The 27,785-nt window shown below is 39.9% G+C and overlaps 2 protein-coding genes across 2 annotated transcripts in view; one reads left to right on the forward strand and one right to left on the reverse strand.

The window, feature by feature from the left end:
* The window catches only part of RASSF6 (Ras association domain family member 6), a 114,820-nt gene that overhangs the window by 27,115 nt on the left and 59,920 nt on the right, over window positions 1–27,785 (reverse strand). The window contains exons 3-4 of the mRNA XM_015276397.4: window positions 2,562–2,693; window positions 1,045–1,845 (exon numbers count right to left, since the gene is read on the reverse strand). The gene's annotated coding sequence lies outside the window, so the exon portion shown is untranslated. The remainder of the gene's footprint in view (window positions 1–1,044; window positions 1,846–2,561; window positions 2,694–27,785) is intronic.
* IL8L1 (interleukin 8-like 1) lies at window positions 23,529–26,822 on the forward strand. Its single transcript, NM_205018.2, has 4 exons — window positions 23,529–23,677; window positions 24,125–24,260; window positions 25,047–25,130; window positions 25,729–26,822. The coding sequence occupies exons 1-4, from the start codon at window positions 23,614–23,616 to the stop codon at window positions 25,757–25,759; spliced, it is 315 nt and encodes a 104-aa protein (NP_990349.2). The 5' UTR covers window positions 23,529–23,613; the 3' UTR covers window positions 25,760–26,822.

Here is a 27,785-nt window from a genome sequence, read left to right on the forward strand (position 1 = left end):
CAGCAAGCATGGAGGAATTCAATGACACACCTTTTCTCCATACCACTTCTACATCAGAGGTCATTCTGTCAGACTGCCCCTCTGCTGCCACCTGTCACATGGCAACAAAATGGAATAGTATTTGTGGGACAGTACAACCTCTACTGCCAAACTACCAACATCCACCTCTGACATTGTGGGGCAGCATCATAAAACCGGAAGCATTACTTTCAGAGCTGCCCTTGTTTATAGCCTTTAGAGTAATGAAAGCATTGAGGTTGAGAAAGAATAACATGAGAAATAGCATTCATGAGTTTTTGTTATGCAATTATGAAGTGAAGAATCAGAGGTGGGGGGCATGGAAGGAATGCAGAGCAATTGCAGCCTGCCTCTGTCTCAGCTGCCCACTCGCCTTTGCTCAGTGTTGCTGTGCCATGCAGACATTTTTCACATTGTGTCCTGGTGTCCCTGCACAGCAGACGCTTTTTCATTGTATGCTGCTAAGCACAACTAACTTGAGTGATACACCAAGCTGCTGGTAAGCTCACAGATAAACTGTGAAATCTGCGACTTGAAAACTTTCATTTCCGTACTGAATATTGACTGGGTAAGCAAGTAACATCCCCAAAGTACACAAAAATTGCTTGGAGAGAGAACTTTTTACCTTTTGTACTGCATTAAATATCTAAATGGACAGTAGGAAATGATCTGTAGCACTTAGGTATTGTTTTGCTTTTTGAAATATCACATGAACATGGAGAGCACTATGAAGCAGAAAGTACACAGCAGAACAGATAGGATTGACTGTGTGATCTTCTGCTTTGTGTGGTGGTCTAAATAGACTTCCTCAGTTTTCTCTAAGTCTTTCCTCTGACAAAAAGATATTCCTTAGCTCTATTTGCTATTCTTTCTGAAAATCACCTAATAGACACTGTAACTGCTTGTTCCAAATCCCTTCTACCCTTGCATAATTATGTTTTTCTATTACAATACCAAATAACCCTTTCAGTAGGAGTTCAGCTATCTAGCACCCGTTACAAAAAGTAAATACATTTACATACTTACTGTGTCATTTCATATTCTTCTCTCTGTGTTTGACCTTATAGATCACATTTTTCTTTTCATTCAGTTGTCCAAGACTCAAACTCTTCTGAGCAGGGTCCTAGAGCACAATGAGTGCTGTGTGCAATGGGTGGCAGTTATGTGCCACCTCTGTGGCAGAGGCGGTAGCATTTTGGTGGTGTTGTATGGCACAATAGTGTCTTGAACTCTGAAGTGATAAATCTTCTCTTGGTACTTGGTTGACACATTTACAAACAATGCTAGGTTTCATGGAAATTAGGCTAAAATTTGACTTCCTTGATGAAGATGTCTGAATTTCTTCCTAGTTGATAAGTACTTCGGAATAATGAAGTCAGATGAGAACAGAGGCAGATAGAACACAGCAGTATGTAAAATCACACTCTGATTTGGACTGTGAACTACACACCTTGTGTAAAGTAACATAAACAAGTTAATAGCTGTTTAGGAGATATTGAAATTTTGGAAAGATTCTTCCCTTTTCAGTTGTTCACAGGGTGTGTCTTCAAGTCTGGAGCTTGATCCACCTAAAAATGTCACTCAGCCCTGCTGGCAATGCCTTGCTTCCAGCCACTACACATGTTCCTGCAAGTGAAGAATCTGAACAAGCTTCTTTCTAGAAATGCAAATTCATCCTCTGGGATGGTGTTGTCCCAGATGCCACTATGCACTCCACACTAGGGAACCGTACCACACTTGCAGAAGTCAGTTCTCACATCAGGTAACCATTGGCTGCTGGGTGACAGAGGCTGTCTCCAAGTAGAGGAAGTGCAATCAGCTAAAAAGCTGCAGAGAAATAAGAGTGTCTTTAGGACCATAAGTTGCCTGGTATGCTCCTCCAGGTTTTTGCAGAAAGCACAGGTTTGAACAGGTGAAAGAATGGAAGTAATTTCAGGTGTGACATTTTATTCAAAAGATATTGCAGAAACAGGAACTGAGCCTGAGCAGTAAATGTCCAACTATTACTGGGAGGAATTTAGTTGGGGAGCCAAATGCTTCTCACCCAAAGCACCCCGTAGCTGCATGATCCCTGCATACTTCTGTAGCAGTCAGTTTAGTAGTGCTCCAGGAGTGGGCACTGAATTTTTATGCTTTGATTTACGGCAATAACTTTCAGATACCTTTGTGAAAAATTAAGGAATATCTAGTAAAATAACCTAAAATTGAGGATTGTCAGGCCATTGGCCCTTTCTATGAAGGTGACCTGAATGTTCAACCTCGTATCATCCCCTTGATATATGACATAATCAATTTGCTCTTAAATAAGATCCCAGAGAAGCTGTAGGTGCCCCATCCCTGGAGGCATTCAAGGCCAGGTTGGACTGGGTCCTGGGGAGCCTCATCTGGTGGGTGGCAATCAGCTCATGGCAAGGGGATGGGTCTGGATGGGTTATAAGGTCCCTTCCAACTCAAGGCAGTCTATGATTTTTTGACTCTATGATTTTACGAACAACAGTGAAAGAGATAGGACTCTGCTGTTCACAGACAGCCAGCTTTGTTACCTGAAATGTCATCAGAAGTTATATTTTTCCTGGGGCTGGATCCTTCTGCTTTGCCTACTCCACACCAACAGGACATGTTTTTTGTTCCCTGTGTAATGGAATCCGTGCTGCTGACACATGCATAACTCCATGCTGCAAAATAAGAAGTATAATCTCTTACAGTGCGCTGAAAGGGGCGTGTTGAGTAGCCGAACAGCTACAAGGAAGCAGCTGTGCAGGGAGCCTCTTACTGCTGTCCAGGCTCGTGCTGCAGGCAGCTTCACATGGTGAGCTTGCACTGACATCTTGTGGCTTCTGCAGCACCATGTGCACAGATTTATACAGGTCGTTCCTCTTGCTCTGCTCCATCTCCCTGGAGCTGCTGTGCTGGACACTACATCTACGATATATCTTCTCAAAGAGCTTTATTTTAACTGCTTTTGACCTTCTCATCACAGTAATGCAAGCATAGAGTCAAGTGTAATTAAAAATAATTGAGATAAAGCATTAAAATCCTGGTATTTCTGGTTCTTTGTATCCCAGAACTTAAATCTGTGGTCATGTTGTACATACCACTGCAACAATTAGCTTTCATAAGCTGGTGGGGCCTCTGCACTGCAGTATAATAATAATTTGGACTATTTGCAGTGAACATGTTCTCAGAAGAGAAACCTTTTTTGACTGAATGTAGTGTACGTTCAAGCATTCATGCTGGAAGTAGAATCCTCTATTTTAAGTTTATCTTGTAAAATGTATACATTTTAAATTTAGAAACCAGAAGACAAGCAAAAGGCTGTTTGGCTTTTTTTTTTTTTTTTTTTTTTTTTTTTTTTTTTGGTCAGAGATTTTTGTGAATGTAAAAATTATTTATGTCAGCCTTTATGTTGTCTACCCCAATGTCTTCTGATTTTCTTTATTTTCCATCAAGTCCGTTTTAAGAAACATCTTATTGCAACCCTTCTTTGCTACATTAACTCAGAAAACAATCCTGTACTCAAAAGATTTCTGTAATGGTGATGCACTAGTGAAAGTAATTTGATATGCTAACCACTTATTACACTGAGGGTGTTTCTTAGTTCTTCGCACTTTAGACTATGCACACTTCTGATTATGCATTTGAGCCTTTTCCCTGATCTCTAAAGAAACAAAACTCCACCATTCTAATATAAGCATCAATGTTAATAATGTTATCTAATTTATGTCAACAACAAAATAACACAGGGAAACACCTATGAAATCTAGAGCATTGTCTGTTCCGTAACCCTAGGATAATAAAGATGCAGTAGAGTAGAAGTACCACCAGGTGGGGTAGCCTCAAGGATGCTATGTGTCTGAGAGTTCATCTTGACAAAATCTGACATTTCATTTGGCAAAGCTGGAATAAAATTACTCTCCTGCTGGTTGAGGGGGTGTAAGTGCTGTCAGCACCTATGTATTAGAGTTAAAAGCCTGCTGAGAATGTTTTATTGACTCCTTGGCGGGCAGGGAAATAACAGTTATGTTTATGTTGGAAAGTTGTTTTAAAAATCTGTGTAATTAAATAGTGTCAAAGAGGCTATTAGGAATTTTTAAAGATAGCTTTTGAAGTTTAAAGAGTCATCAAATATTGAAAAAAATAAAAGCAAGATGAATGTGTAGACACAACCCAGTCAGAACTCTCACGTAAACATGCCTTGGTACCAGATTTGAAAATGGCAACAAGAAGCCCAGTTTAGAAAAGTAGGTCTTCTTAGAGCTTGGGATATTACAGACCAGTAAGGTATATCAGGCAAATTCGGAGAAAAACAAAAAAACAAACAAAGAACGGACAGTGAACTCAAAACTAAATATAAAATACTGGGGAAGGGTTAAGCCAGGTTTTGCTTGGGGAAGTTGTGGCTCAAGACCTGCTCAGGTGTCTGTACAAGTCAGTGAGTGGGCAGGTAGAGGGTCCAAGTAATAGGGGCTCCCAGAGGGAATCTATGTCCAACAAGAAAGATTACTCTATAAAGGATAGAAAGAATGGCTGATGTAGAAGAATAAAAGTTTGGAAACAAAGTCAGAACACTTTTCTTATCATAGAGGTGGTTTGAGTCCCACAGATTTACTTGGAGACCTGTGCTGTTTGGCATGAAGCCAACTGGGAAAGTGAAAATGTTCCCAGTTCCAGAAGCTAAGTTACGTGTAAGTATCAGTTAAGTCTCCCATTAGTGACCTTTCTGGGGATATGTGGTTGTATCTAATAACATTAATATGGTAACAACTAGATATAATAGTAGGGCACAACTTCAGTCACAACACAGCTGTAGCTTCCAGGGTGAGAGCAAAACAATCTTACACACAAATAATGGTCAAGTGGAATGAAGTGGAATAAGAAGTACAGAGCTAGACATACAGATTTTGGAGGTGGTGTTGATTTATTTCTCATCATTAAGGGCAAGCTCTTAATATCACTGACAAAAAGTTTCTGCATCAGCTTTGGCCTCAAGGTGGAACTGTAGGCTCATTTGGACCCATGGGTAGGGTGAGGCAATCCTGGAGAGGGCTGCTCTCAAGTCTCCTGCTGTGTAAGTGCCTGCAGTCACTACACCATCTGCTCTGAAAATTGCTTACACTGTTTTTACTTGAGCAAAGAAACAGTGATGGGCAAAACTCAGGGTTTCTGGGAGCTGAGGTTGCATGCACAGTATTGCTGCCTTACCTTTTACATACCTCATGGCTAAAAGATCCAAGGGGAAAAACTTGATTTCCTAATTAGGTTGCATTAAGAGGTGCTGTAATAACATTATATTGTGCTGCATTTTACTGTGATGACTGGGACAGAAAAGAGGGAGATGGGATGAACAGATGGATGAATCTGTCATAGCTCTCCACAGTACACCAGTAGCCAGTGAGCTGCACCTGACAAACCAGACCTAACACTTCCCTGTCAAAGGGGTGACTGCTGAGGCTATGGGAGCAGACATGAAAGAGAGAATGAAGCCATAATGTGGGTTACTGGGAGATCCTCCAAGGCAAGAAATAATAGGAGGGAAAGACCATGCAATGTTTAGCTGTAGTTACAGGCTTTACAACAGTTCAATAATTAAAAGGGTAACTGGTCCTGGACAAAGAAGGTGAAATGACACCACAGTCTCTGAAACATTTGGAAAGAGAAATCCCATTAGTCCTAGCATGGCCAAGGATTATTAAAAGCAAAAATTTCTGTACCGAAATGCCGAGCCCTGAACAAAACAAGAAATAGATGTCCATTCTAGCCTATTCTGTCACAAATACAAGAAGTTGCTTCTGCCTTTGTTGTGAATAGGCAAATATTCTTTCTTTTAGCTTTCAAGTGAATGGCTAGACTACAAAGAGTTAAACATTCTCTTCCCATTGGGCACTGCAATCACATAAGTAACTTTGAGCTCTTGTTTGCTGGATCTATCAGTACCTACAATAATTGAGATATTGGTGTGCTGCAGTCCTTAGGGTGCTTTACAGCATGGGATCACCTATGAGAAATATGGACATTATTTTTCATTCTGCCTGCTGTTTTCATTGAGTGGACAGCAAATAAAATAAAAGGATTGATACAGGAGCAAGCGGTAGAAGAGGATGCTGTTGAGAGTCCTGGGATAAGATATTCACTGCCTATTATACATTTGTCACTTGGGGTTGCTTTGTGACATGTATTTCTTGTAAAACATAAGCTTCTTACCAGTTATGACCCACATGGATAATGTGACAACTTCCAGAACCAGGTGGATGTGCCCGAAACTGACACAGCAAAACTGGGCAAGTACAAACTCCAGAACAGGCTTTACAATACAATGGAGTAGCTGTTTGGAAAAGAGAACTCTCAATGAGTCAGCCAACAGCTTGCTATTTCCTGAGTGGGTTATCTATGCATGCAGTAACTTGCCAATGTTTATTACTTTCAGCCTGGTATCATAAATGATGCTATTTCTCATAAAAAAGATTATAAGAACTTCTTTGTCACCAATTCTGAAAATCACATGGGCATCAGAATATTCTGCTCCTGTTCAAAGCAATCTGCAAAAGCACAGTTTAGTCCATGCATTGGGGCAGAACCCTGAAATACATTGCAAGGCTTCTGAACATGCAGTTCAAAATCTACAGGAGATGTAGGATTATAATTTAAGTATTATTCTACATTTTATATTCATTTCATTGATAGTACTTCTGGTGCTACTAAAATGTCTTGCTAATGTATTGTTGTGTCTTATTAAAAACTAAATGCCATATCAAATGTGTGGGAAAATGATTGCATTATGTGTGATGTCATGGAGGGCACATTTTTGCTTTTTTCTTTTCTTTTTTTTCCTGGTACAACTGTAGAAACAATTGCCTCAGGAAAAAAAAAATTAAGAAAAGGCTGTTAGGAGAAGCAAGCTGCCCCTAGATAACACCTCTCAGTTGGCAATGTGAATCAATTTAGTCTAAAATCTCATCACCAGTGGCAAAATATTAATAGTAAAAACCTGGGGAATGGTGAAATCCATGAGGATGAATGGTTTTTGCTTGTTTGTTTGTTTGGTGGTTGTTTTGTTTTGTTTTCTGAATGATGACACTGTTTTGGGTACCTGCTTTGAAATTTAAATAAACATGGCTTACAGGAAGAACTGAGGGCGCACTCTGAAAATCACAGCTCTTTTGAGCTTTCAAGAAAATCCAAAGGCAGCAAACAACAGAACCATGCAACACAACACTAGGCAATTTTGTCACTGGTGATGAGAGACACAAGACCAAGCCAATAGCAAGTACATGTGATTTAAAATCCCTTCAGTATCTGGCACTGGGCAGGTATCCTCATGGAGGAACAAGTAAAGGACTGTTTACACAAATGCGTGCATTTTCTGGTTGCTCTCTCACTCTCGATGTCATAAATTAGGTTGATATTAACTGAAAACAACACTTAAAGATGTTCATATTGTGGGATTCAAGTCATAGTGGAGAAGATTCTAGTCTTTGCAATTCATGTTTCCATAAAGAAGCACTCAAGTGGGTTCTGTTTATTTACTTCCAGTGTTACTAATAATTTCTCTCAGTCAGCACCTTTCTCAAACATCCCCTCCTTTCTTGTGTCTACCACCGTAGAGCTTGATCTCAGGCTTTTTGAAGTAAAAGATTTCAGTGAACTGTAATGATCATGTAATGATCAGATCTCTGTTATGTTTGCTTATCTTAGACCTCCCAAGGCAGAACGGTTAAACTGCTGAATTCAAGAAGGCCGCTGAATTGCATGTGTGTAAAAGTTACAGGGTAGTCATAAAAGTCTTTGATGCTTAAGTTCTTGAAACGTGCACTATGTCACATAGCTAAAGATAGTCCTAGTATGTGTTTTCAGTTTAAGCAATATTGTTTAAGGCATGTGAGACAGGGAAAAAATCTCCGATTTCACAAGTGAAAGGTATGCCAGGGAAACCACTCCAGTGACTTCAGTGAGGTGAATAAGACCCTTGTAATCCCCAGTAGTGTATCAGGTCAGGTACTGCAAAAGAGATATAAGTCATCAAAATCCTTCCTGGCAAGGAAGTTACTACCTGCACTGATTTCTGGCAGGAAATTCAGCTTCCAGCTAGTGTGTGTCACTAGCAGTACTGTGAAAACAGAGCAGTTTACAACAAAAAAGCAGGCTGTTAGCTGTAGCTAAATTTAGTGGCCCTAAGGTGTGGAAAACAGCCAAAATACAACACAAGTATTTGATTTTGCTGTTTTAGTTTGTCTATGAAATGCAACAAGGGTAAAATGTAGTGCTGGAATCTTTCCTAGAGGATGATAAGGTAAATATTTTTTTGAACGGAAGAAGAAAAGTTCTTGCATTTCTACATTATGGATTCTGAATCTTTTTAAAAATGTTGTGAAGTCCTACTTTGTTAAAGAGAAGCTCATACTGTTTAATTGCAAATGTTTAAGCACAATGGGCAGAATCAAGATAATGTCTTTCAAAGGTCTAAATCCATGTTTTAAATTCTACTTGACAATCTCACAAAACCCAGATTATCTTGTATTGTCTGAGGTCTGTACTGTTATGTCTATGGCTCTTAAACTAGCATTTCTTTGTACTGCAAACATCAGAGTGTTTCTTTTCCTGAACTTCTGGAAAAGACATGTGGTAACTCAAATTCATCTCCTGGAAGACAGGTGGCTTCTAGCTCTGCAGTTAGGTCATTTTATGGTGGAGAATTCAGGCGCAAGAAGGTAAACCCAAAATTTTAACGGTAGTTGATTTGCTTTGGAATCACCTTAGACAACAACAATCTCATTTTTTGCATCTTTGCAGTTCCTACCCTGACAATCCCAGATCTCAAAGCTCCGCAGCAAGGCCAAGAGCTGTACTGAAACCCCCTGAACTCCAGGTTAACACTCCAGGCATGTGATTATCTTTTTGCTGACATTACCAATATACTACATCACATAAATCCAATAAAACTAATTTACATGCTGATTTTGTCCTGAGTGGTTCTTATATATTCTTTCTTAAAGGACTACCATTAAGGTGAAATTCCTAATGGGTCCATGCATTCATACGGGCACTCCTCGAGCAAAGTACTTACATTGTCTTGCTTACCGCTCTTAAAAATATCCAGCAACCTCACCAACAGTTAGAAATACACAGCAGACGTGAAAATGAGATGTGAAGTATCCACATACAGATTCAAGTGTAAAATTTCGAACATCCAAGGGTTATCTTGCCTGCAGAACATTAACATCTCATACACTCTAAACAGAAAATACACAAGCCTCTGTGAAAGTAGAAAATACAACAAAGTCTTTTTTCTTTGGAGGGGGCTTCAGATCATGTTTCCATTCAAACAGACACAGGAATGGGAGCTTTAAGTCCAGGTTCTGGTTTCAGATTTGCAATTTGGGCCTCTTTGATGCTTAAGACAAGAGTAATTATCTGCTGGTTGTGCAAGAGGTTCCATGGACTTGGAATAGCTGCAGCTCAGCCATGGGCAGTGTGCAGAGTGCACTGAGTCACTGTCAGCTGTATTCATTTCTTCTGTGGCAGTGTGCAAAAAGCCCTGCTTTTCTTACGTGGACAGTTATTCTAAGTACTCTTGAACAGTTAGGAAAACAGGATATTTGTTGTCCGGTGTTGGAGTTTTACAGCCTGATGTAAGCCCCGCACTGCACGCTCAAAGATGTAATCTAGTAAGACTGCAAGTGCTGTCAGAAACCCTGCATATGTCCATTCTCTGCTATTTCTGACTTCTGTGTTTTCTGGTTTTATGCTTAAAGAGAGGATCTAATGCAACCTCTTGGATGATTATTCTGAACTCACTAATGAGCTGTGCCAGGCTCTTCGGTGGAAAAGGCCATCTTCTCAGAGCAATAGAATTCACTTTGCAGAAATGATGAAATGCCAGTAGTGGCTCCTAGGCAGGAAGCTACCCTGCTGTTCTTAAGGAGAGACCACCACCGTTGTTTCAAAATGACAGCGTTGTGCTTGCGTGCCAGTAGTGCAGAAGTGACTTCTTACACAGGATGGCTGGTATGACACTGTGCAACACAAAGAGATTTCAACATAATGTGGTAGGGCTTTATTGTGTTTCTGGAACTCATTACAAAGTTCCTCTCTCCAAGTAAAGTGACATGGTAATTGCCTTTGGATGTCCCCACAGTGCATGATTCACTTGTAAGTGAGTGATGTTGGTACGTCTGCTTGAGGCTAGGGCCCAGCAAAATTGCAGAAGTGAAATATAGGAGCTCTACATTTTGCAGATAAGCATTTCTGGGAGACATATTCACAGCCTGAAAGACATGAGGCACCTGTTGCTTGCCTTACTGCTCTTCTGCCTCCGGCCTGCTTGTTTTCTCTTTATGTTATGCAGCACCATGTTCCAGCAGTAGTTATGACAGTCGCTGTAAACTAGAAATAATAACAGTGTGATCTGATAGCTTCCTGAACGTAACTGAGTACCTGCAATCTGCATTGTTTTGTGTCAGTGTCAGGGTTAAGGGAGTCAGCATATTTGTAGAAACGTCCAGCAGTTCCTTACTTCGTGCGTGCCACTGCAGCTAGTAGAACAAGCCAATGTGACTGAACTTGCCAATAAATGAGGTGATCTAAATGTTATTCTGCAAGGCTTAATAGAGATACCTTTCCTTCTGAAATAAAAATGTCATTGTGTGTTATAATTCCAGTTTATTTGATGACACTTTTGTTCTTTAAGGCTTCAGAACAATCCTAGCTAATCCTACAGATATTATCTGCCAGTCCATACAGCATGTCTGATGCTTCATACAGTAGATTACATTAAGTAATTTTCTAGGTTATGTTGCTACTGCTCATAGTAGTTTGAGGTATGCAGCTTCAGGGAAGCCAGATTGTTCCTATGCCTTCCTCAGCCCAGGTTTCTTGTTCCCACCACTCAATCATACAAAAGAGGGTAGAGCCGCAAAAATGATTAAGGGAGTGAAGCATGTCCCTTACAAGGAGAGGCTGAGGAAGCTGGATCTCTTTAGTTTGGATAAGCGGAGGCTGAGGGGTGACCTCATTAACGTTTATAAATATGTAAAGAGTGAGCATCAGGAAGATGGAGCCAGGCTCTTCTCAGTGACATCTAGTGATAGGACAAGGGGCAATGGATGCAAGCTGGAACACAGGAGGATCCACATAAACATGAGAAAAACCTTCTTTGTGGTGAGGGTGACAGAAAACTGGAACAGGCTGCCCAGAGAGCTGGTGGGTTCTCCTTCTCTGGAGACATTCAAAGCCCTCCTGGACATGTTCCTGTGTGACCTGATCTAGGTGTTCCTGCTCTGGCAGGGGGATTGGACTAGATAATCTTTCAAGGTCCCTTCCAATCCCTGATATTCTGTGATTCTGTGATCATATACTCAAAAAAATGAATAGAGAAACATATCTGCTTTTATTCATTCTTCAACAGATAAATGATTTTCATTTTAGATTTATTTTGTTGAATGACTGCAGTAACGTTTGGCTTTTCCTTTCTAATTGTGTTAAGAAAAGAATAGGATGTGCACTGGTTGGTATGGAAAAACTAACATTCCTCTCAGAATACACTATGTTGAATTTAAGAGATGACACACAGTTTTTAATTAGTAACTTCCTAAACAAGTTTCCAAAACACTGATTTAAACTACAGTTTAAATGAACTACAGTTCATTGGACAGTATCTTCTCATCTATCACTGCAGGAGTATTTATGCCAGGGCAACAAAGAATACATCAGCTTTTTCATTTTGAATGTGAATTTTGATACATCATGATTCAAAGCTTTGTAATAAATTCAGCCTTATCTTGAAATGTTGGGCATGAAGTCTAAAAATTTGGATAAGGCTGCACAAGTGTGCTTCAGAAGTCATTTTTCCTTTTCTCTCCAATTCCATCACTTGAAGTTCAAGCCTTATTATTAAAAGGTTATAGTAACAAAGATTATGAGTGTGTTATCTATAGCCAACACACACTTCTATAGTGTGGTTTAAAACTCAGATGAAAGGTGAACAGAGTGACGTTCAAGTGCACATCCTGCTCATTTTGTAATGTTAGCTGGAAGGAAATTGTTTTCAAACTGAAGTTTAGTAACCATTCCCTAGTCAAAAACATAGCTCAGTTGTTAGATCTCAAACAAATGCTAATGGATTATTACTTGCGTAGTGTTTTACTTGTAACCACTAACTGTAGAAAAAGAGATGAAGCACTTGAACCACACTCATTGATCCAGTGTACAGAACTGGATGATTTTACTATGTGTGATACTTTCCAAAGCAACTCCCATTTCACAGAGGAAAGTATTTCAGAATTGCAGAAATTGAACTGAGAGGGTGCAGAATGGTGCAGACCTCTGCAGCTCTGGAAGTGTTAGTTAAAGCCTTCACGAAAGAAGGCTCCACTTTAACATTAGTATGTACGTGTTTATTCCAGTTGAAATAATGAAAGGGATTTTAGTGCTGTACTGAGTAATTACTCTTCAAGGTGCTACTACCTGAAAAATATTTATGTCTTGACTGTGTTATTGTGCTAGCCTTTCAATGCTCACGTAGGGTTCTGTCACTCTTTAAACACTCACTATGCCCCACCTGACATCAGTACCAGACTCGAGTTCAAAACCAAAGCCAGTGTGCAGTAGCACACTGTGTGTGTTAGAGCAGCCGTGCTGATATGCTGTAAGATCCTGATCTTGTAACATAAGATTTCATATGTGTTAAAGTAACCATTGTCACATAACTGCTTTGACAGCAGCAATGAATCACCCATTGTTACAGGTGAAAAAGAGTCATGGAGACAGGTTCTGGCAAAAGCTTGACTAGATGTAATGGTGCTCCCTGTAGATCTGGGAAACGTCACTCTATCACCACTCTGTTGACACATCAAAATGATCAGGTTATCATCACATGTCATACTGCAGGTAATGCTACAGCTCTGTAAGTGGTAGAGGTCAGGATTCTGAGAGTAGAGAGCACGGCAAAAACTAGGATCACAGCTATGAACTTCAGGAGACCAGAACTGGACTACATTTTGAGATGACAGACAGTAAATCATAGAATCATAGAATGGTCTGGGTTGGAAAGGACCATTAAGATCATCTAGTTCCAAAGGCCCTGCTATAGGAAGGAACACCTCCCTCTAGACCAGGTTGCTCAAAGCCCCATCCAGCCTGACCTTGAATGCTCCCAGGGAGAGGGCATTCACAACCTCACTGAGCAACCTGTTCCAGTGTCTCACCACCCTCACAGTAAAGAATTTATTCTTGATATCTAGTCTAATCTACCCTCTTTCAGTTTTAAACCATTTCCCCTCATCCTGGCACTACCTGCCTTTATAAAAAGTTCCTGCCCAGCTTTTCTGTAGGTGTCCTTCAGGTACTGGAAGGCCACTGTAAGGTCTCACTGGAGCCTTCTCTTCTCCAGGCGGAAGAGCCTTAGCTCTCTCAGCCTGTCCTTGTAGGGGAGATGCTTCAGCCCTCTGACCATCTTCATGGCACTCCTCTGAACCCTCTCCAACAATTCCATGTCCTTCTTGTGCTGGGGGCTCCAGAACTGGACACAATACTCCAGGTGGTGGTGTCTCACGAGAGCAGAATAGAGAGGCAGAATCACCTCCCTTGACCTGCTGGTCACACTTCTCTTGATGCAATCCAGGATACGGTTGGCCTTCTGGGCTGCAAGGACACATTGCCAGTTCGTGCTAAATCTCTCTTCAATCAACACTCCCAAATCCTTCTCTTCAGGTCTGTTTTCATGCCATTCTCTGCCCAACCTGTATCCGTGCTTGAGATTGCCCCAACCCAGATGCAGGACCTTGCACTTGGCCTTGTTGAACTTCATGAAGTTGGCATGGGCCCACCTCTCAAACCTGTCCAGATCTCTCTGGATAGCATCTCTTCACTCTAGCATGTCAACTGCACCACTCAGCTTGCTGCTGTCTGCAAACTTGCTGAGGGTGTACTCGATCCCACTGTTCATGTCACCTACAAAGATGTTAAATAACACCAGTCCCAACACTGATCCATGAGGAATGCCATGCATCTCCGATCTCCACTTGGACATTGAGCTATTGACTGCAACTCTCTGAGTGTGACCATGCAGCCAATTCCTTATTCAGCAAGTGGTCCATCCATCAAATTCATTTTTCTCCAACTTGGTGACCAGGATGTCATTTGGGACAGTATCAAACACTTTGCACAAGTCCAGGTAGATGACATCAGTTATTCTTCCTTTATCGACTGATGCTGTAACTCCGTCATAAAAGGCCACCAAGTTTGTCAGGCATGACTTACCCTTGGTGAAGACATATTGGTTACCACCAATCACCTCATCTTTATTTTCCATGTGCCTTAGTCGGGCCATCAGGAGGATATGCTCCTGATCTTGCCAGGCACAGAGGTGAGACTGACTGGCCTGTAGTTCTCTGGATCTTATTTTTCTCCTTTCTTGAAAATGGGTGGTTATGTTTCACCTTTTCCAATCAGTAGGAACTTCACCAGACAGCCATGACCTTTCAAATATTGTGGATAGCAGCTTGACAACTTCATCTGCCAATTCCCTCAGAATCCATGGATGGGTCTCATTGGGTCCCATGGACTTGCACACCTTCAGGTTCTTTAGATGGTCTTAAACCTCATCTTTTCTTACAGCAGGTAGATCTAACTTCTCCTAACCCTAACCCTAACACTAGATCACTTGCATTTCTCATTTACTTTCTGACAGTCTGTAAGAAACTCCTCCTGAGATCATCTTTCTACCCAAGAAGGTTTTGTCCTCCAAAATGGTAGAAATCATGGAGATTTTGCAGAAGCAATGGAAATGTTTTCTGAAGAATACATGTGATTAGCAGAATAAAACTTAAAGACTGTCAGCGAGTGTGCAGTCATGGGTACCAGTTCAGAAATGTAATGATAAAAGTTGGAATAAAACCTTGTAATAACTCATAACCGTTCTCAGGCTCTCTGGCTATTGTTACAGTTAAGAAAAATGGGGAAGAGATACGGTTTTGTGTGGGTGGTTAAAACATTCCGCTCAGTAACTACCTCCAGTGCATGCCTTGTACTCATAATGATTTCCTGGTTAACTGTACCAGCACTGAAGATCTCAAGAGGTTGGACTTAACAAACAGGTATAGTAGACCTTCAGTAAGGAAGTGCTGGGCAAAATGAAACTCCTGGCTGTACATTTGTATCTCTTACATAAGAGTCAAACTCTTTTCCTGGTTTGAGTTTGGCACACACCACTAATGGTCCACACTGACACACAATTTATCCTTACTTGGAAGTGGGTAGATTCTTCTATTCTAGTTAAAATAATTTATGTGTGAGTAAATTAGGTCTGGGCTAGAAGTAAGAGGAACAATGATATATAAGAGTAGTTTTCACATTTCACATTTTTCCTAAAATGTATAGGCAAAGATGTCTTTGATTCAAACTACTTGTTCATTAATAGCCATGGCTGGAAGCTTGATTCTATCAGTAAGAACAGCTGTAGCTATCTTTGGCAAAGGTCTCTTTGCTTATACTGTTGCAGTTAAAGAAGGTTGGGCTGGATGATCTCATAGGTCTTCTCCACCTCAGGTGATTATATGATTACTGTGTAACTCAAGGAAGTGTTTGAATTTTACTGGCACTTCAGTGGCAAAAATACTATTGCTCTGTGGAATCCTGTGTTCAGATGCATGAGAATCCAAGTCCACACAGACAAACACTGAAGAATAATATGGAAGAGTGTAGGGTGAGACTGACAGAGGGAGATGATGGCTTTCAGAAGTTCAGGATAAACATTATGGTTAGGAAAAGGCATAAAACCTCTGACAGTTGTCATTCCAACAGTTCAAGCTAGGTCAGATCTTGGCTGATGTTGGTTTGATGAACATTAGACCCATGGTCATACTTTGCACAAATCAGTCATACAGAAGTAGGATCTACCTCAGGTTTAAAGTGATCTCAGTTGGCGGGGTTTAGATCAGAATACAAAAGGACTACTTGCAATTGTCAAGTCACTTTCTTTTGAGGAGTTAAAGAACTTCACTTCATCACTTTCCCCAAAGCATCAGGGTGAATTGTAAGCTCACAAGATTCGTAGGATGTGAAGAGATACGATTCAGAGTATAACTAAGCCAAGATGGTTAGATATATATATTTACTGCTAAGGAATTATCTCTTTAATGTCAAATTCACTAAATCTGAAAAGTCTTACATGCAAACAGAGCTGCTTTTCAAAAGCATGATGGTACTGCAGGCAACCTACAGAGGCTTAAAAATGTGAATTCTGTCTTCATATCACTGGGCCTTCAAAAAACTAGAGAGCTACTTGTCAGTGCCTTCAAAAAACTAGAGAGCTACTTGTCAGTGCTTGAAAAAAAAAACCAAACAAGTAACAAATTCACAAATCACACTAATATTCTAGTTTGCTATTACATGTCTATGAGCAATGGGAGAAGGTAAAACAGGTTATAACTAAAGCATATTTTCAACCTGCTGCTGAAATTTACTGTTTCTGTCTAGTTTCACTAGTTCAGTCTGCCATTAGGAATACTCAACTGTTACTCATCCACCATCAATTTTGAGATAATAGACAGTAAAATTGTTGATTTTCAATCAGCATTACAGAATTCATTGGAGTTGAAAGAAGTTCTCTACAGCAGGAGTTGCCAGGAAGTCAGAATAATGTACATTTTCAATTGATGCAGGAATAAAATTGTAACTTAAAATGAAGGAAAGAAGAAGTAAAGCCAGTGGCAAGGAAAACGAATCTGGTTTCCCCGAAAAACATAGCCTTCCAGAACTGTTTTAGCTGCACTAAATACAAAAAGAGAACATGCTTTGCTCCTTTTCCTTGAGGAGCAGGACTGGGTGGGTCTGTTCCCATCCCAGCTGACATTCCTGAGTCCTGCCCAGTGTCTGTACCAATTAATGCAGAAGCAATTAGAATACCCAAGTGCAACAGCAGTGCAAATCCTTATTTTTACATGTTAACAGGGGAAAGTAATCTCTTCCGCAGCAAATACTGGAAATCAACATACCCTGGAACAGAACAAACACAAATTGTTAAGCTACCAAAATGGATTCCATGCACTCAGTAAGGCAAATATTTAAGCAGAACTTGTAACTAAACCACCAGAAATTGATTCCTGGGGCAGAGCTACCTGCCTGACTCAGCTAAGGTTTCTGCAAGGGCTGTGCTAGAATCATAGAATCACCAAGGCTGGAAAAGACCTCTGAGGTCATCCAGTCTAACCATCCACCCAATATTTCCCACTAAAACATATCCCTCAGTACACCATCTCTCCACGGTTCTTGAGCACCTCCAGAGATGGTGACTCTACCATCTCCCCAGCAAGACCATTCCAGTGCCTGACCACTCTCCCAGAGAAGGATTTCATAGCAACCAACCTGAATCTCCCCTGGTGCAACTTGAGGCCATTTCCTCTAGTTCTATTGCTAGTTACATGGGAGAAGAGGACAACTCCCACCTCACCACAACCTCCCTTCTGGTAGTTGTAGAGAGAGATAGGGTCACCCATGAGCCTCCTCTTCTCTAGACTGAACAATCTCAGCTCTCTCAGCCGCTCCTCATAAGGCCTGTGCTCCAGACCACTCACCAGCCTCATTGCCCTTCTCTGAATATGCTCCAGGGCCTCAATGTCTTTCTTGTAGTGAAGGGCTCAAAACTCAACACAACACTCAAGGTGCAGCATCACCAGGGCTGAGTACAGAGGGCTGATCAACTTTCACGCTCCTGCTGGCAACACTATTTCTGATACAAAGAAGGAGCAGATTCCTTAGGATGTGCTTTATCTATTCTGATCTCCAATTTGGCTCTTACTCAGGAGCACTTTCCCTCAGCTCCAGGCTCAGAGATATCTTTGAGGAACTAAAACCTCTGTCTTGATTTCACATTAAGTAAACATAAATACAGTCCACTTAATGAAGATCAGTCCCACAAGGAGCCAGCTTCCCACACCATGGAGATGGGCCCTCATGAGTAAAATGCAGACTGCAGTTCCCTTCCTTCCCATATTTCTATCTTCACTATTTGTTCTCTCAGGTGCAGGCAAGAAGCATATATGTAAGCTCTTTCTCTCTCTTGCTCATACTAATTTTTCCTCCATATAGCTGAAACTTTGGAAATAAACAATGCCAGAATGATTCACACACTGGAATTTGAGGCCAATGCACCTTTTTCTGTCTTCTAGTAGCTGTCTTGTCTCACATCATCCTTCTGCATCTGGGTTCAGGACCTTGTTCTCTTTGTAATAAGATCCAATGCAGAAGTATGACTTCAGTGATTTTCACTTATTCCTGATTTATACCAGTAGACAGACAATTAGAACTGCAATACGCATGTGACACTAGGTTAATAATTCTGCCTTGCTTGCAAGTCTAACTAGCAATAGACTTGAAAACATAGTAAGTTCATAAAAACTATCATTATTTCATCCTTCTCACTCAAGTAGGTCAGGGCTATCTAGAAAAAAACTTCTAGTTTTGGCACAGCTGGGAGAATAGAAACTTTCAAAAGGGAAGACAAGAAGTAAGTGTGCATGTGAGAATAGGAGCAAACGGCACTCATACATTTTACAGTCTCTATCTTTGTTCTCAACAACTGCTTCTGTCTAGAAGTCATAGCTTTGCCACACTAAATAAAATATTTGTTTGAAAAATTCTTTGACTCATGTATTGTAATTAGTGTTCATTTACTTAAGCATATTTGTGAAAAATAATTCCTAATAGGAAATACAACATATGGTGATACTGGCTGCAATTCTGGAAAGCCCCTGAGTAATACTATCACTGAAATCATTTTTTTTTAAGTAATATAACTAGTGCAATTTTGTTTGGAAAAAGTAGCTGTAAATTGAGCAGCATGATTATTCTGATAATTCCTTAAGCAGCATTCTGTCTGTTAGTTTTTGCTTTGTTGTTCATTTTTTGTGGGTTTTGTTTCATTTTGTTTCAATTCTGCTTCCCTTTATTGAGGTGACTTCATTTTCTATGCAGTTAATACAGACATGGGGAAACCCCAGGAATATACAAAGACACATCTTCACATTTTCCATCAAAACTGATCTGATTGTGGCTTTTGATTATATTGTGAATAGGCCATAGGGCACAGAAAGGACTGCAACTTTGGATTTCTTTGGACTTTTGAAAACTACGAACCAAGTTCTGAGTCAACAATAAAGGCTCTGATTGAGGCTCAGGAGCTTTGCTGAATCAATGCTCAACATTGGCACCAGTGGATTTTAGAACAGTGGAGTAATAAATGCATTGGGCTAGGATCCAGAACAGCTAGCAAGATGAACAAAGAGAAACCAAGCAAGCACAACAGAAAATGTAGAAGAGGAAGAGAGAGAGATGATTTTTATTTGCAGAGCAAGAAGCAATAGTGGTAGTTTCAGATGTATTACATAGTTGTCTACTGTTGGAGCACTCATTTGTGCTGCAGGGAGACCCCGTCAAGAAGGAACTTGAAAGCTTTCCCCTGCCCCCGAAACAGAGCTTTCATCATCAGTAGAGGTGGAAAAAACTATTCACCAACGTAGGTGTTGCAATTGTACTTCTCCGCAGCAAGCATCACGGAACCGCACGGAAAATACAGGAATAGGGATCGTCACCTCCTGCATGGTGAGGAAGTAGCACTTCAGGACAGCAGAGCTTTGCCTCTCATCCTTCTTATTAGGCTTCGTGCAACTTCATGCCCAAATGATACTTATTTGTTAAATCACTCACACAGTGACCTTTGTAACACCTGCCCAGTAGAAGACTGTTTTAGGAAACACACTCTTCTCCATGTCTGGCTCTCCTAGAAACAAATGAATGCAATTTTGGTTCTGTTAATGGTGTTAAATTCTGAGCATAAGCAGTTGCAGGAAGAGGCGTGCAGCCAACCACAAGAATTTCTGCAAGCCTTTCCTGAGAAGGAGGACTCAGCCAAATGAGTTAGGCTTGTAGAATTCCACATTAACTAATCAAAGATGAACAAACATTTTTGCAGGGGGCTGATTCAGACACTGCTGAAGCTCTTTAGAAAGACAGGTACTGAACACACAACATATGGATACATTTCTATTTAAATCCATTTATTCTATACCTTTCATATAAAAATAATTCTTGTGACAGCTGGCAAACTTAACATCTTGGTTTTTTGGTTTATTTTTGTTTGGTTGTTTTTTTTTTTTTTTTTTTAAACACTATCTAATTAAGAAATAGGGGAACAAGACCCATACCTCTGGTATATGTAACTAAAATGAAATTCGCTATTTGGCCCCCACAAATCAGTCAAGTTGCCTAAGAAAGGTTCACAGCAGAGATTGTCTCACAGCCAAAAGAAAAAAAAGTGTGGACTGACAGAGAAGGATGCAAGGAAGCTGACACATTTTCCCTTTGCAGGTCACACATATGCATAGATTTTACATACAGGGTTACAAAAGTGTGAGAAAATAAGAGGAAGAATTTGCCTGAAGGAAATGTACAGCTGAAGCAGCACTAGCCTTTCTTGCTGAACTGACTATTCTCTTAAAGAATTAGTTAGCACATTCACTGACTCAGCTATTCAGCTCCTTCTAGGTGACCTTTAGGTGTCTGGATCTAAAACTTCAGGCATATAGGCAGGATTTCTAAAGACAGTGGTGAGGAACTGCTGAGGGGAGTGAGGTCAAAGCAGTGCTGGAGGATCACCAGAAGAAAGAAATCCCCCATTGATCACAGCTGTATAAGGAAATGTGAAGTTCCAGGTCACTCACCAGTTGGGGAAAGATGGGGAGAAGCACCTAGGAAATAATCTGAGGAACTCATTTCTTTCACTCAAGCACTTTCCTACCTTTTGCTATGACATAGCAAAACAGACAAGGAAGCCTTCACTAGTGAAATTAGCTAAATTTAAGCCTTAAGCAGCACCTGCGGAATGATTCAAAATAATCCAACATGCCAGTTTGACACTTCGCTTGGGCAGGGGCTTCAGTACCACACATCTCTGCTAGAAGTCAGCTGCAGGATATTAGATTAGTCTCTAGACTGCTTCTGTATATGTCATACAGTGGGCTGACACTTCTCAGAAACCTTATCACCAACAAGTAATAAAACCTAAGACAAAGAAAGCATTTACGCAGCTAGAGACTGCACGTGTTGTTTATAACACTCACATGTAAGGCTTGGGAATTACTTTTTTCCATCAGAGACATCACACATTGAAAATTCAGTAGCTTTTACGTCATGTCTTCAGCTGCCTCACAGCTCCAAAAGTAGAGGCTTAGAAATGAACTGAAAAAACAACCCCTCTTTTTTACCCTAATCACAAGAGTTTACAATAAAACATGTGATCTTTCCATTTATGGTTCATCTTTTCTGATTTCTCCTTGTAACCACAAAAGGAGTTTTCCATTATTTTATTTATTTATTTATTTATTTGGTAGAGGATTTTCTGAAGCCAAGTCTTTACTCACTACATCTTGCTTTTCTGTCTTTGATTTTTAAATTATGATTCAAAACACAGACTCCAGAATTCTGCTCTCAGTTGCTCTCACTGCTGCGTTTCAAGACTTGTTACACTGTAATCACGATATTATACAGGGAAGATGTAAGACATCAAAGTTTTTCATTAACTTGGAGATAAACTTGTTGCTTCTGTACTGCATATGCAATGAAGGTGATATATCTTGTGCCCTTTGTGTAAAACTTACTGCTTGTTTTGCTTTATGGAAATGTTATTTCTGCTTTCTTAGTATCTGGTGTTTATCTCTAAGCTAATTAAAAATTTTGACGAAATTAAAGACAAAGAACAGTTTATTGTGTTTATTCAGAAGTGGTCTACACCCTGCAGGCAATGCCATTCGTACATCTATTTTCTACCTGTATGTAAGCCAGAAGATGTTTCCATTGAAATCTTGGTGAACGTTTCTGTAGACTGCTGGCTATTCATGGAAACAGTGTGTCAAGAAGCAAAAATAACCCAGATATGGGAAAGAATAACCCAATCTATGCTGCAACAGGCAACAGAACTGCATTTTGTAACGAGATCATCTGGAGGAGATACGATAGAGGACTACAGAATTAAAAAGAATTTGAAATTAGTGATAAGGATCAATTGTTAACTCCTGTTTTCCATTAAAAGAGTCAGAAGGCATCAAACCAGGCATAGCAGGGGACTTTAATAGGGATAAGTCTCAAACACACTAGATCTTTTCTTTCATATTCCCAGACAAATGCCTATGGCCATGGTTGAGGTTGAAGAGAAGATACTCATTAGGCAGACCTCAGGCTTGACAAAGAAGGGCTGTTATTAAGTGCTTAGGTGCTTACGTTACCTAATCCAGCTATGTTCACTATAAGAGGAAAGTTTGCAGAAAAGAAAAGATGTTTAATTCCACGTCTACACATCTTATTTGGCTACTATTCAGAACACATCCACTGTCTATGTATTTTTGTATAAATACAGAGACTGATGCATATGAAAATATTACACAGAACTCAAATTTCATACTTAAATCTCCACGTTCTTCATGATGAGTTGGAGAACAATAAACATATATTCATTCGTATTTCATCCTATGTTTTATTCCTTTAACTGTCCCCGCTAACAGGCAGGAAAACAATAACAGGGGTTCCATTATGTATTAAAACCCCACAATCTTATGTTTATGTTATAGTATTATTTTCTACCGTTAATACAAATGTTTGTACATATCTGACTTTATCTGAATAATTCTCCTCCACATTTTCATCTTTCCTTTAATTTTATCATAAGAACACTCTTTTTTACAAGACCAAATTTAAATTTCCAAAAATGTCTCAATAATGTCAGAGTGAGAATCCTACAGAACCTTCTGGAATTCTCCTCTACCCAAGTTCCAAATGCTCAGTAGTACTCCAAAGACAATCTGTACTTTGTTGCTTATTTCAGTGATGCTAGACCTCACTATACTAAAAAGTAACATAAGTCATCTCAGAAAATAAACATTTTTAAATGTCATTGTATGTACGGAGTAAGAGAGCTTATTAAAATCCGGTTCTAGTATCTGTCATTTCTACAAAACTGTAGTTCCTAGTTCTAACAGTTCTCCCAACAATAATAATGTAAATCAAACAAATGAACAAGAGCCACTCATATGCACAGCAAAAAACAAACAAACAAACAAACAAACAAGAAACACCCCAACGTTCAAAGACACACATGGAATGTCACAGATCATATGCAAAAAGTTGTAAAGGGAAAGTTGCGAAGAGTAGTATAATAATAACTGCAGAAGTTTGAAGGGATGGAAAAGAACAGTCACAAGAGTGCTACACAGGAAAATACAGGGTACACAATGCTCAATAAAGGGCTATTTTGTACATATTCTGTTTTTATCACTCTTCAATTAACAAAGTGCTTCCTCCTTATGAAAAGCAAGTTCATGGTCGTTGAGGGAAAGGGGTTTGCCCATACCACCATGACTCATTCTCTAATAGCACATCTCAGGTTCAGGAGTTTCCAGTGGTGTGACCTACACATGATGCAGTGGGTTCAGGACAGTATATAATCAAGGCAGGTACCAGAGCACAGCCACTGACCACCCTTGAGGCTGCAGGAGCAAAGCCCTCGCCACAGAACCAAACCCAGGTGACACCCGGAAGAAACACTCTTGAAAGATGATGGGCAAGGCTGTAGCTGCTGTCATGGCTCTTCTCCTGATCTCAATGGCTGGAGCAAAAGGTAAAGAAATCCTTCCTAAAACCCTTATAACTAATTGCCAATGTGAATGCTGATGGGGGAAGATATTATGCTGTCTTAAAGTGCAGCAAATAACTCTGTGTGGGGCTAGATTTTACTCCCCGGTGGAAAGAGTAAACCCATGTAAAACCATCTGATGTAGCCAGGTGCAAAGATTAGCCAAACAAAAGCAGAGTGATAAAACTGCTGGTGCTCAGTCATTATCATTTTGCATTTCCTTATACCACTAGCTGCTATAAAAACAGTTTTTGTATAGCGATAGCTATTGGGCAGCCCAAAAGAATAGGTGAAGGCAAATTTTTCAAGTCATCCGATTCCTAAAAAGAAAAATTATTTCTAATACTCTAAGAAAAAACAACATGTATTTCCTGGGCAAATTGTGAAGCAGTCCATACACTACCTGTGGATTATTTTCTCCTTGCTTTACAGGTATGGCTCAGGCACGTTCAGCGATTGAACTCCGATGCCAGTGCATAGAGACTCATTCCAAGTTCATCCACCCCAAGTTCATTCAAAATGTGAACCTCACCCCTAGCGGACCTCACTGCAAGAATGTGGAAGTCATGTAAGCGCTTTTGCAAAATCCTCCCTGTTACTTAACAAAAGGGAAACAAATTTTGTAGTGGGGATGATGTAAGCATTCTCTAAGAGATGCAACAAGACAGCAGGCCTGGCTAATCAGAATGCAGGATAGCAATGCATGGTGCCCCTACAAGTAACATAATACGTGTCATATGCTGCATTATTTCTGTAACTCTGTACTTAAATACTACGTGCAATATTTTAGCATAAACCTGCACTCATCAAACAAGCAAATAAATCTTAAACTCTGAATTCCTCTGGCATAAGGAAAGAGAATTAAAGCCACTGAGTGGCATTGATCAATTTATCAAGACATGTATTTTATGATCACACTTCTACTGAAGTCAATGGAAAAATGATTATTTACATAGAAGTCACAGAAATCTTACTGTGGCAAAATTTCTATGGACTAGCCAGTATAATTTCTGAATCAAGATGGAAACATTCAGCTCCTCAATTAAACACCATCACAAATACAAACAAAGCTATCTGAAAAAAAACAACAACAAAAAAAAAAATTCTGAGAACAGTGAGTCCTGCAGAGAATTTAATCCATTTACAACAGATATAGGAATATATGAAAAAAAAAAAGGAAAGTGTGTCTTAGGCTACAGCCTCAACTGATAGCAGCTTAAATTAGGGGAGAACATGTCAGTGTATATCTAGAGAACCCTGATGTTGCAAGAAAAGAAGGGAAATTGGCTAAGGAGGAGAAATTCACTAAATAGACCTTTTGCCTTCCTTTTTTTTTTTTTTTTCTCTGATGTAGAGCTACTCTGAAAGATGGCAGAGAAGTGTGTCTGGATCCCACTGCTCCCTGGGTGAAGCTGATCATCAAGGCAATTCTGGACAAGTGAGTATTTTCTTCTCTGTGGGCACAAATTATCGAAGAGCAGTATTTCGAATAAGCTAGTGAACAGCCACTGCACAAGTTGTTCAAAATTCTGTCTCATCAGGAAGTTGCTATCAGGAAGATCACTAACTGGAGTAAATGCTGTATTTGCTTTGCACTTTAATTATAGCATTAGGTTCAGTCCCTTAATGTGCCACACGTCCCATGTGAATGTTAGCCACAACTCTCATAAGGCACAAGTATATCAAAAACCTAAGCTCTAGTGTTCAGTCCTCTGGAAATTCAGACATTAAGTGACTGTTTTTTTCTTGCTTGCAATGGTTAAAAGCAACAATAACTTTTTCAAAAATAGCATTTAGGTGAGTAGATGAAAATCAGGCCCAAGGGGTGTTAAGCGAAGGATCAAACTACTGAGGTCTGCTGAGTTACTAAATACTCATGAAAACGTGATTGCAGACTGATGTCCCTTTTTATTTTTATCTAACGGCTTTTAAGGGACTTGGACACAGCACAGATCCTTTCTGGCTAATTTCATGCAACTCAAGCAAGTGATATTTGTTCCATTAGTTTTAATCTTTCTTTTCCATTTTCTTTATAGGTCAGACACCAATAATAAGACTGCATCCTAAAGCAAAGAACAAAAACGTCCTACCTCCTCCAGGAAGTCAGAAGTGGGAGACAACGCCATTCAGCTTCTGGCAGCTCATTTCCTCCTGCCTCCTACATTCATACTCTCATCATGGTCTAGAGAATATGTCCTCCCTCTTTTTGTAGTTAATTGACAACTGTAGTTGAAGTCTTTTAAAGAGGTGTCATACAGGAGAAAAACCACTGAAATCAGAAGAAGTGGGCCAAAAAAAAAAAAAAAGAAGAAAGAAAAAAGGCTTGTGAAAGGAGTTGGAGATGATTCTGGAGTCATTTTTGCCAGTCACAGCAGGATCAGTGCAGTGCACTCTCTGCAGGTCTTTCTTTAAATGATGTCTTCCCCTTTTGCTAATAGTTTAGAAACTGCCCAACAAGTCCTTTTCTCCAGGAACGTGCTGACAGGTAGCATCAACTGTACCTCAGTCACTGCTTCTCGTGGGGGGGGAGGGGAAGAAAAAGGAGGCTTTCAGAGTCAGTAACCCACAAGTCTGAGGCATCAGTTTTGGAGCCATCATTTTCAAGGTATTACTTACTGTGAATTATTGCTGTGAAGCTACAAACATATGTTTTAATGGCATCTTTTGGTTACAAAAAGAGCACTTTATTCATTTGAATTCTATTAGATATTTATTGCATCTCTAATATTAATTAATTTATACTTTGTCATAAGAATGTATATGGTCTTCATGCTTTCATTATTTATTTATTTATGGAAAACATTGACGTTTTTATGCTTTCATTATTTATTTATTTATGGAAAACACTGAAGTTTTTATGCTTTCATTATTTATTTATGGAAAATGTCTTAGTTTAGGTACCTAATAAATGCTTGTTTAAATGTTTTTATTTCAGTACTGTGTGTTATTAATGTCCTCATTGACATAAGAGAGAGGATATGTTTACTTTCCTCCTGTATCACACAAAGGCACCTCACAAGGTTAAGGAGGTTGAGTTGTGGGGACTGATAAGTACATCAGGGAATTCTTGCCTGCAGTATGTGCAGATGATTTTCAGTAGGAATAAATAAATAAATAAATAAAAGTGGTCAACTTGCTTCCGTTTTTCTTGCTAGACTTAATTTTTTCAGAGAACTGGGTGATAAAACCCAGAAAGTAACGAACAAACGATGATGAGTCACAGAAATCCTAGTCACAGTAGCAGTGTAAAACAGCATGTCAGCTGTGGATCTGGCACAGAACCAGGTTTCTCATTAACTTACCCTAATCAGGCATACCTGATAAACTGTAATGGAGTCAGTGAGCACCCTCTGAAATTCCAGGGAAAAGAGAGGATTATACCAGGAGAAATCATAAGTAATGAGCTGACTGTAAGGCTACATGTCTCCCTGTGACACAGTGTTTTACACTGAAAAGGATAAAATACCAGAAGCAAATGCTTGAGAAAATGGGAAAGTTGAGCAACTGTTTAGATATCTATTCTTCTTTGACCTTTTCCTAAAAGGAGCCACTCCATATTCTGCGCAAACAATGTATGTTTGCTCATGGTGAAAGAAGATAAAAAGGGAGTTTCTATTACAGTTTGAGCAAGGTCTTGTGCAATACGACAGCTGTCCCCACCACACTTCGCCTCCATTCAGATCTCTGCCCCTGTCCCAGTGCATTACAGACTGCTAGACTTCATCTTCAAGACAAAAAGAGGACAGAATTTTGCATGGGACCAGGCTTTGCTCAAATTTGCCTTACAACAGTAACACTTCTGGATTCTGGATGATTTTTACAAGCTGGCTTCCCTCAGTTACTTAGTGTGAGGCAAGCAAGAAGAGGTGAGGAATACACAATATTCAAATATACAGCCATGAAAGCATGTGTATATCTTAAGGGTTTAGGACCAGTTTTACTGGAAACGTTGGTAAAGCAGTACATGCACAGTCTTTGTCACGAGTAAAATTCCAGTCAAGTTACTGTCAGCTTAATCATGGCCAAGGAATGTCTCCTCTTAACACTTCTGTAAAAATTTCAGCAGTGGTTTACTCTTAGGACCTCAAGTAGA

Source organism: Gallus gallus, chromosome 4 (genome assembly GCF_016699485.2).
Source record: "Gallus gallus isolate bGalGal1 chromosome 4, bGalGal1.mat.broiler.GRCg7b, whole genome shotgun sequence".
NCBI classification, from domain to species: Eukaryota; Metazoa; Chordata; class Aves; order Galliformes; family Phasianidae; genus Gallus; species Gallus gallus.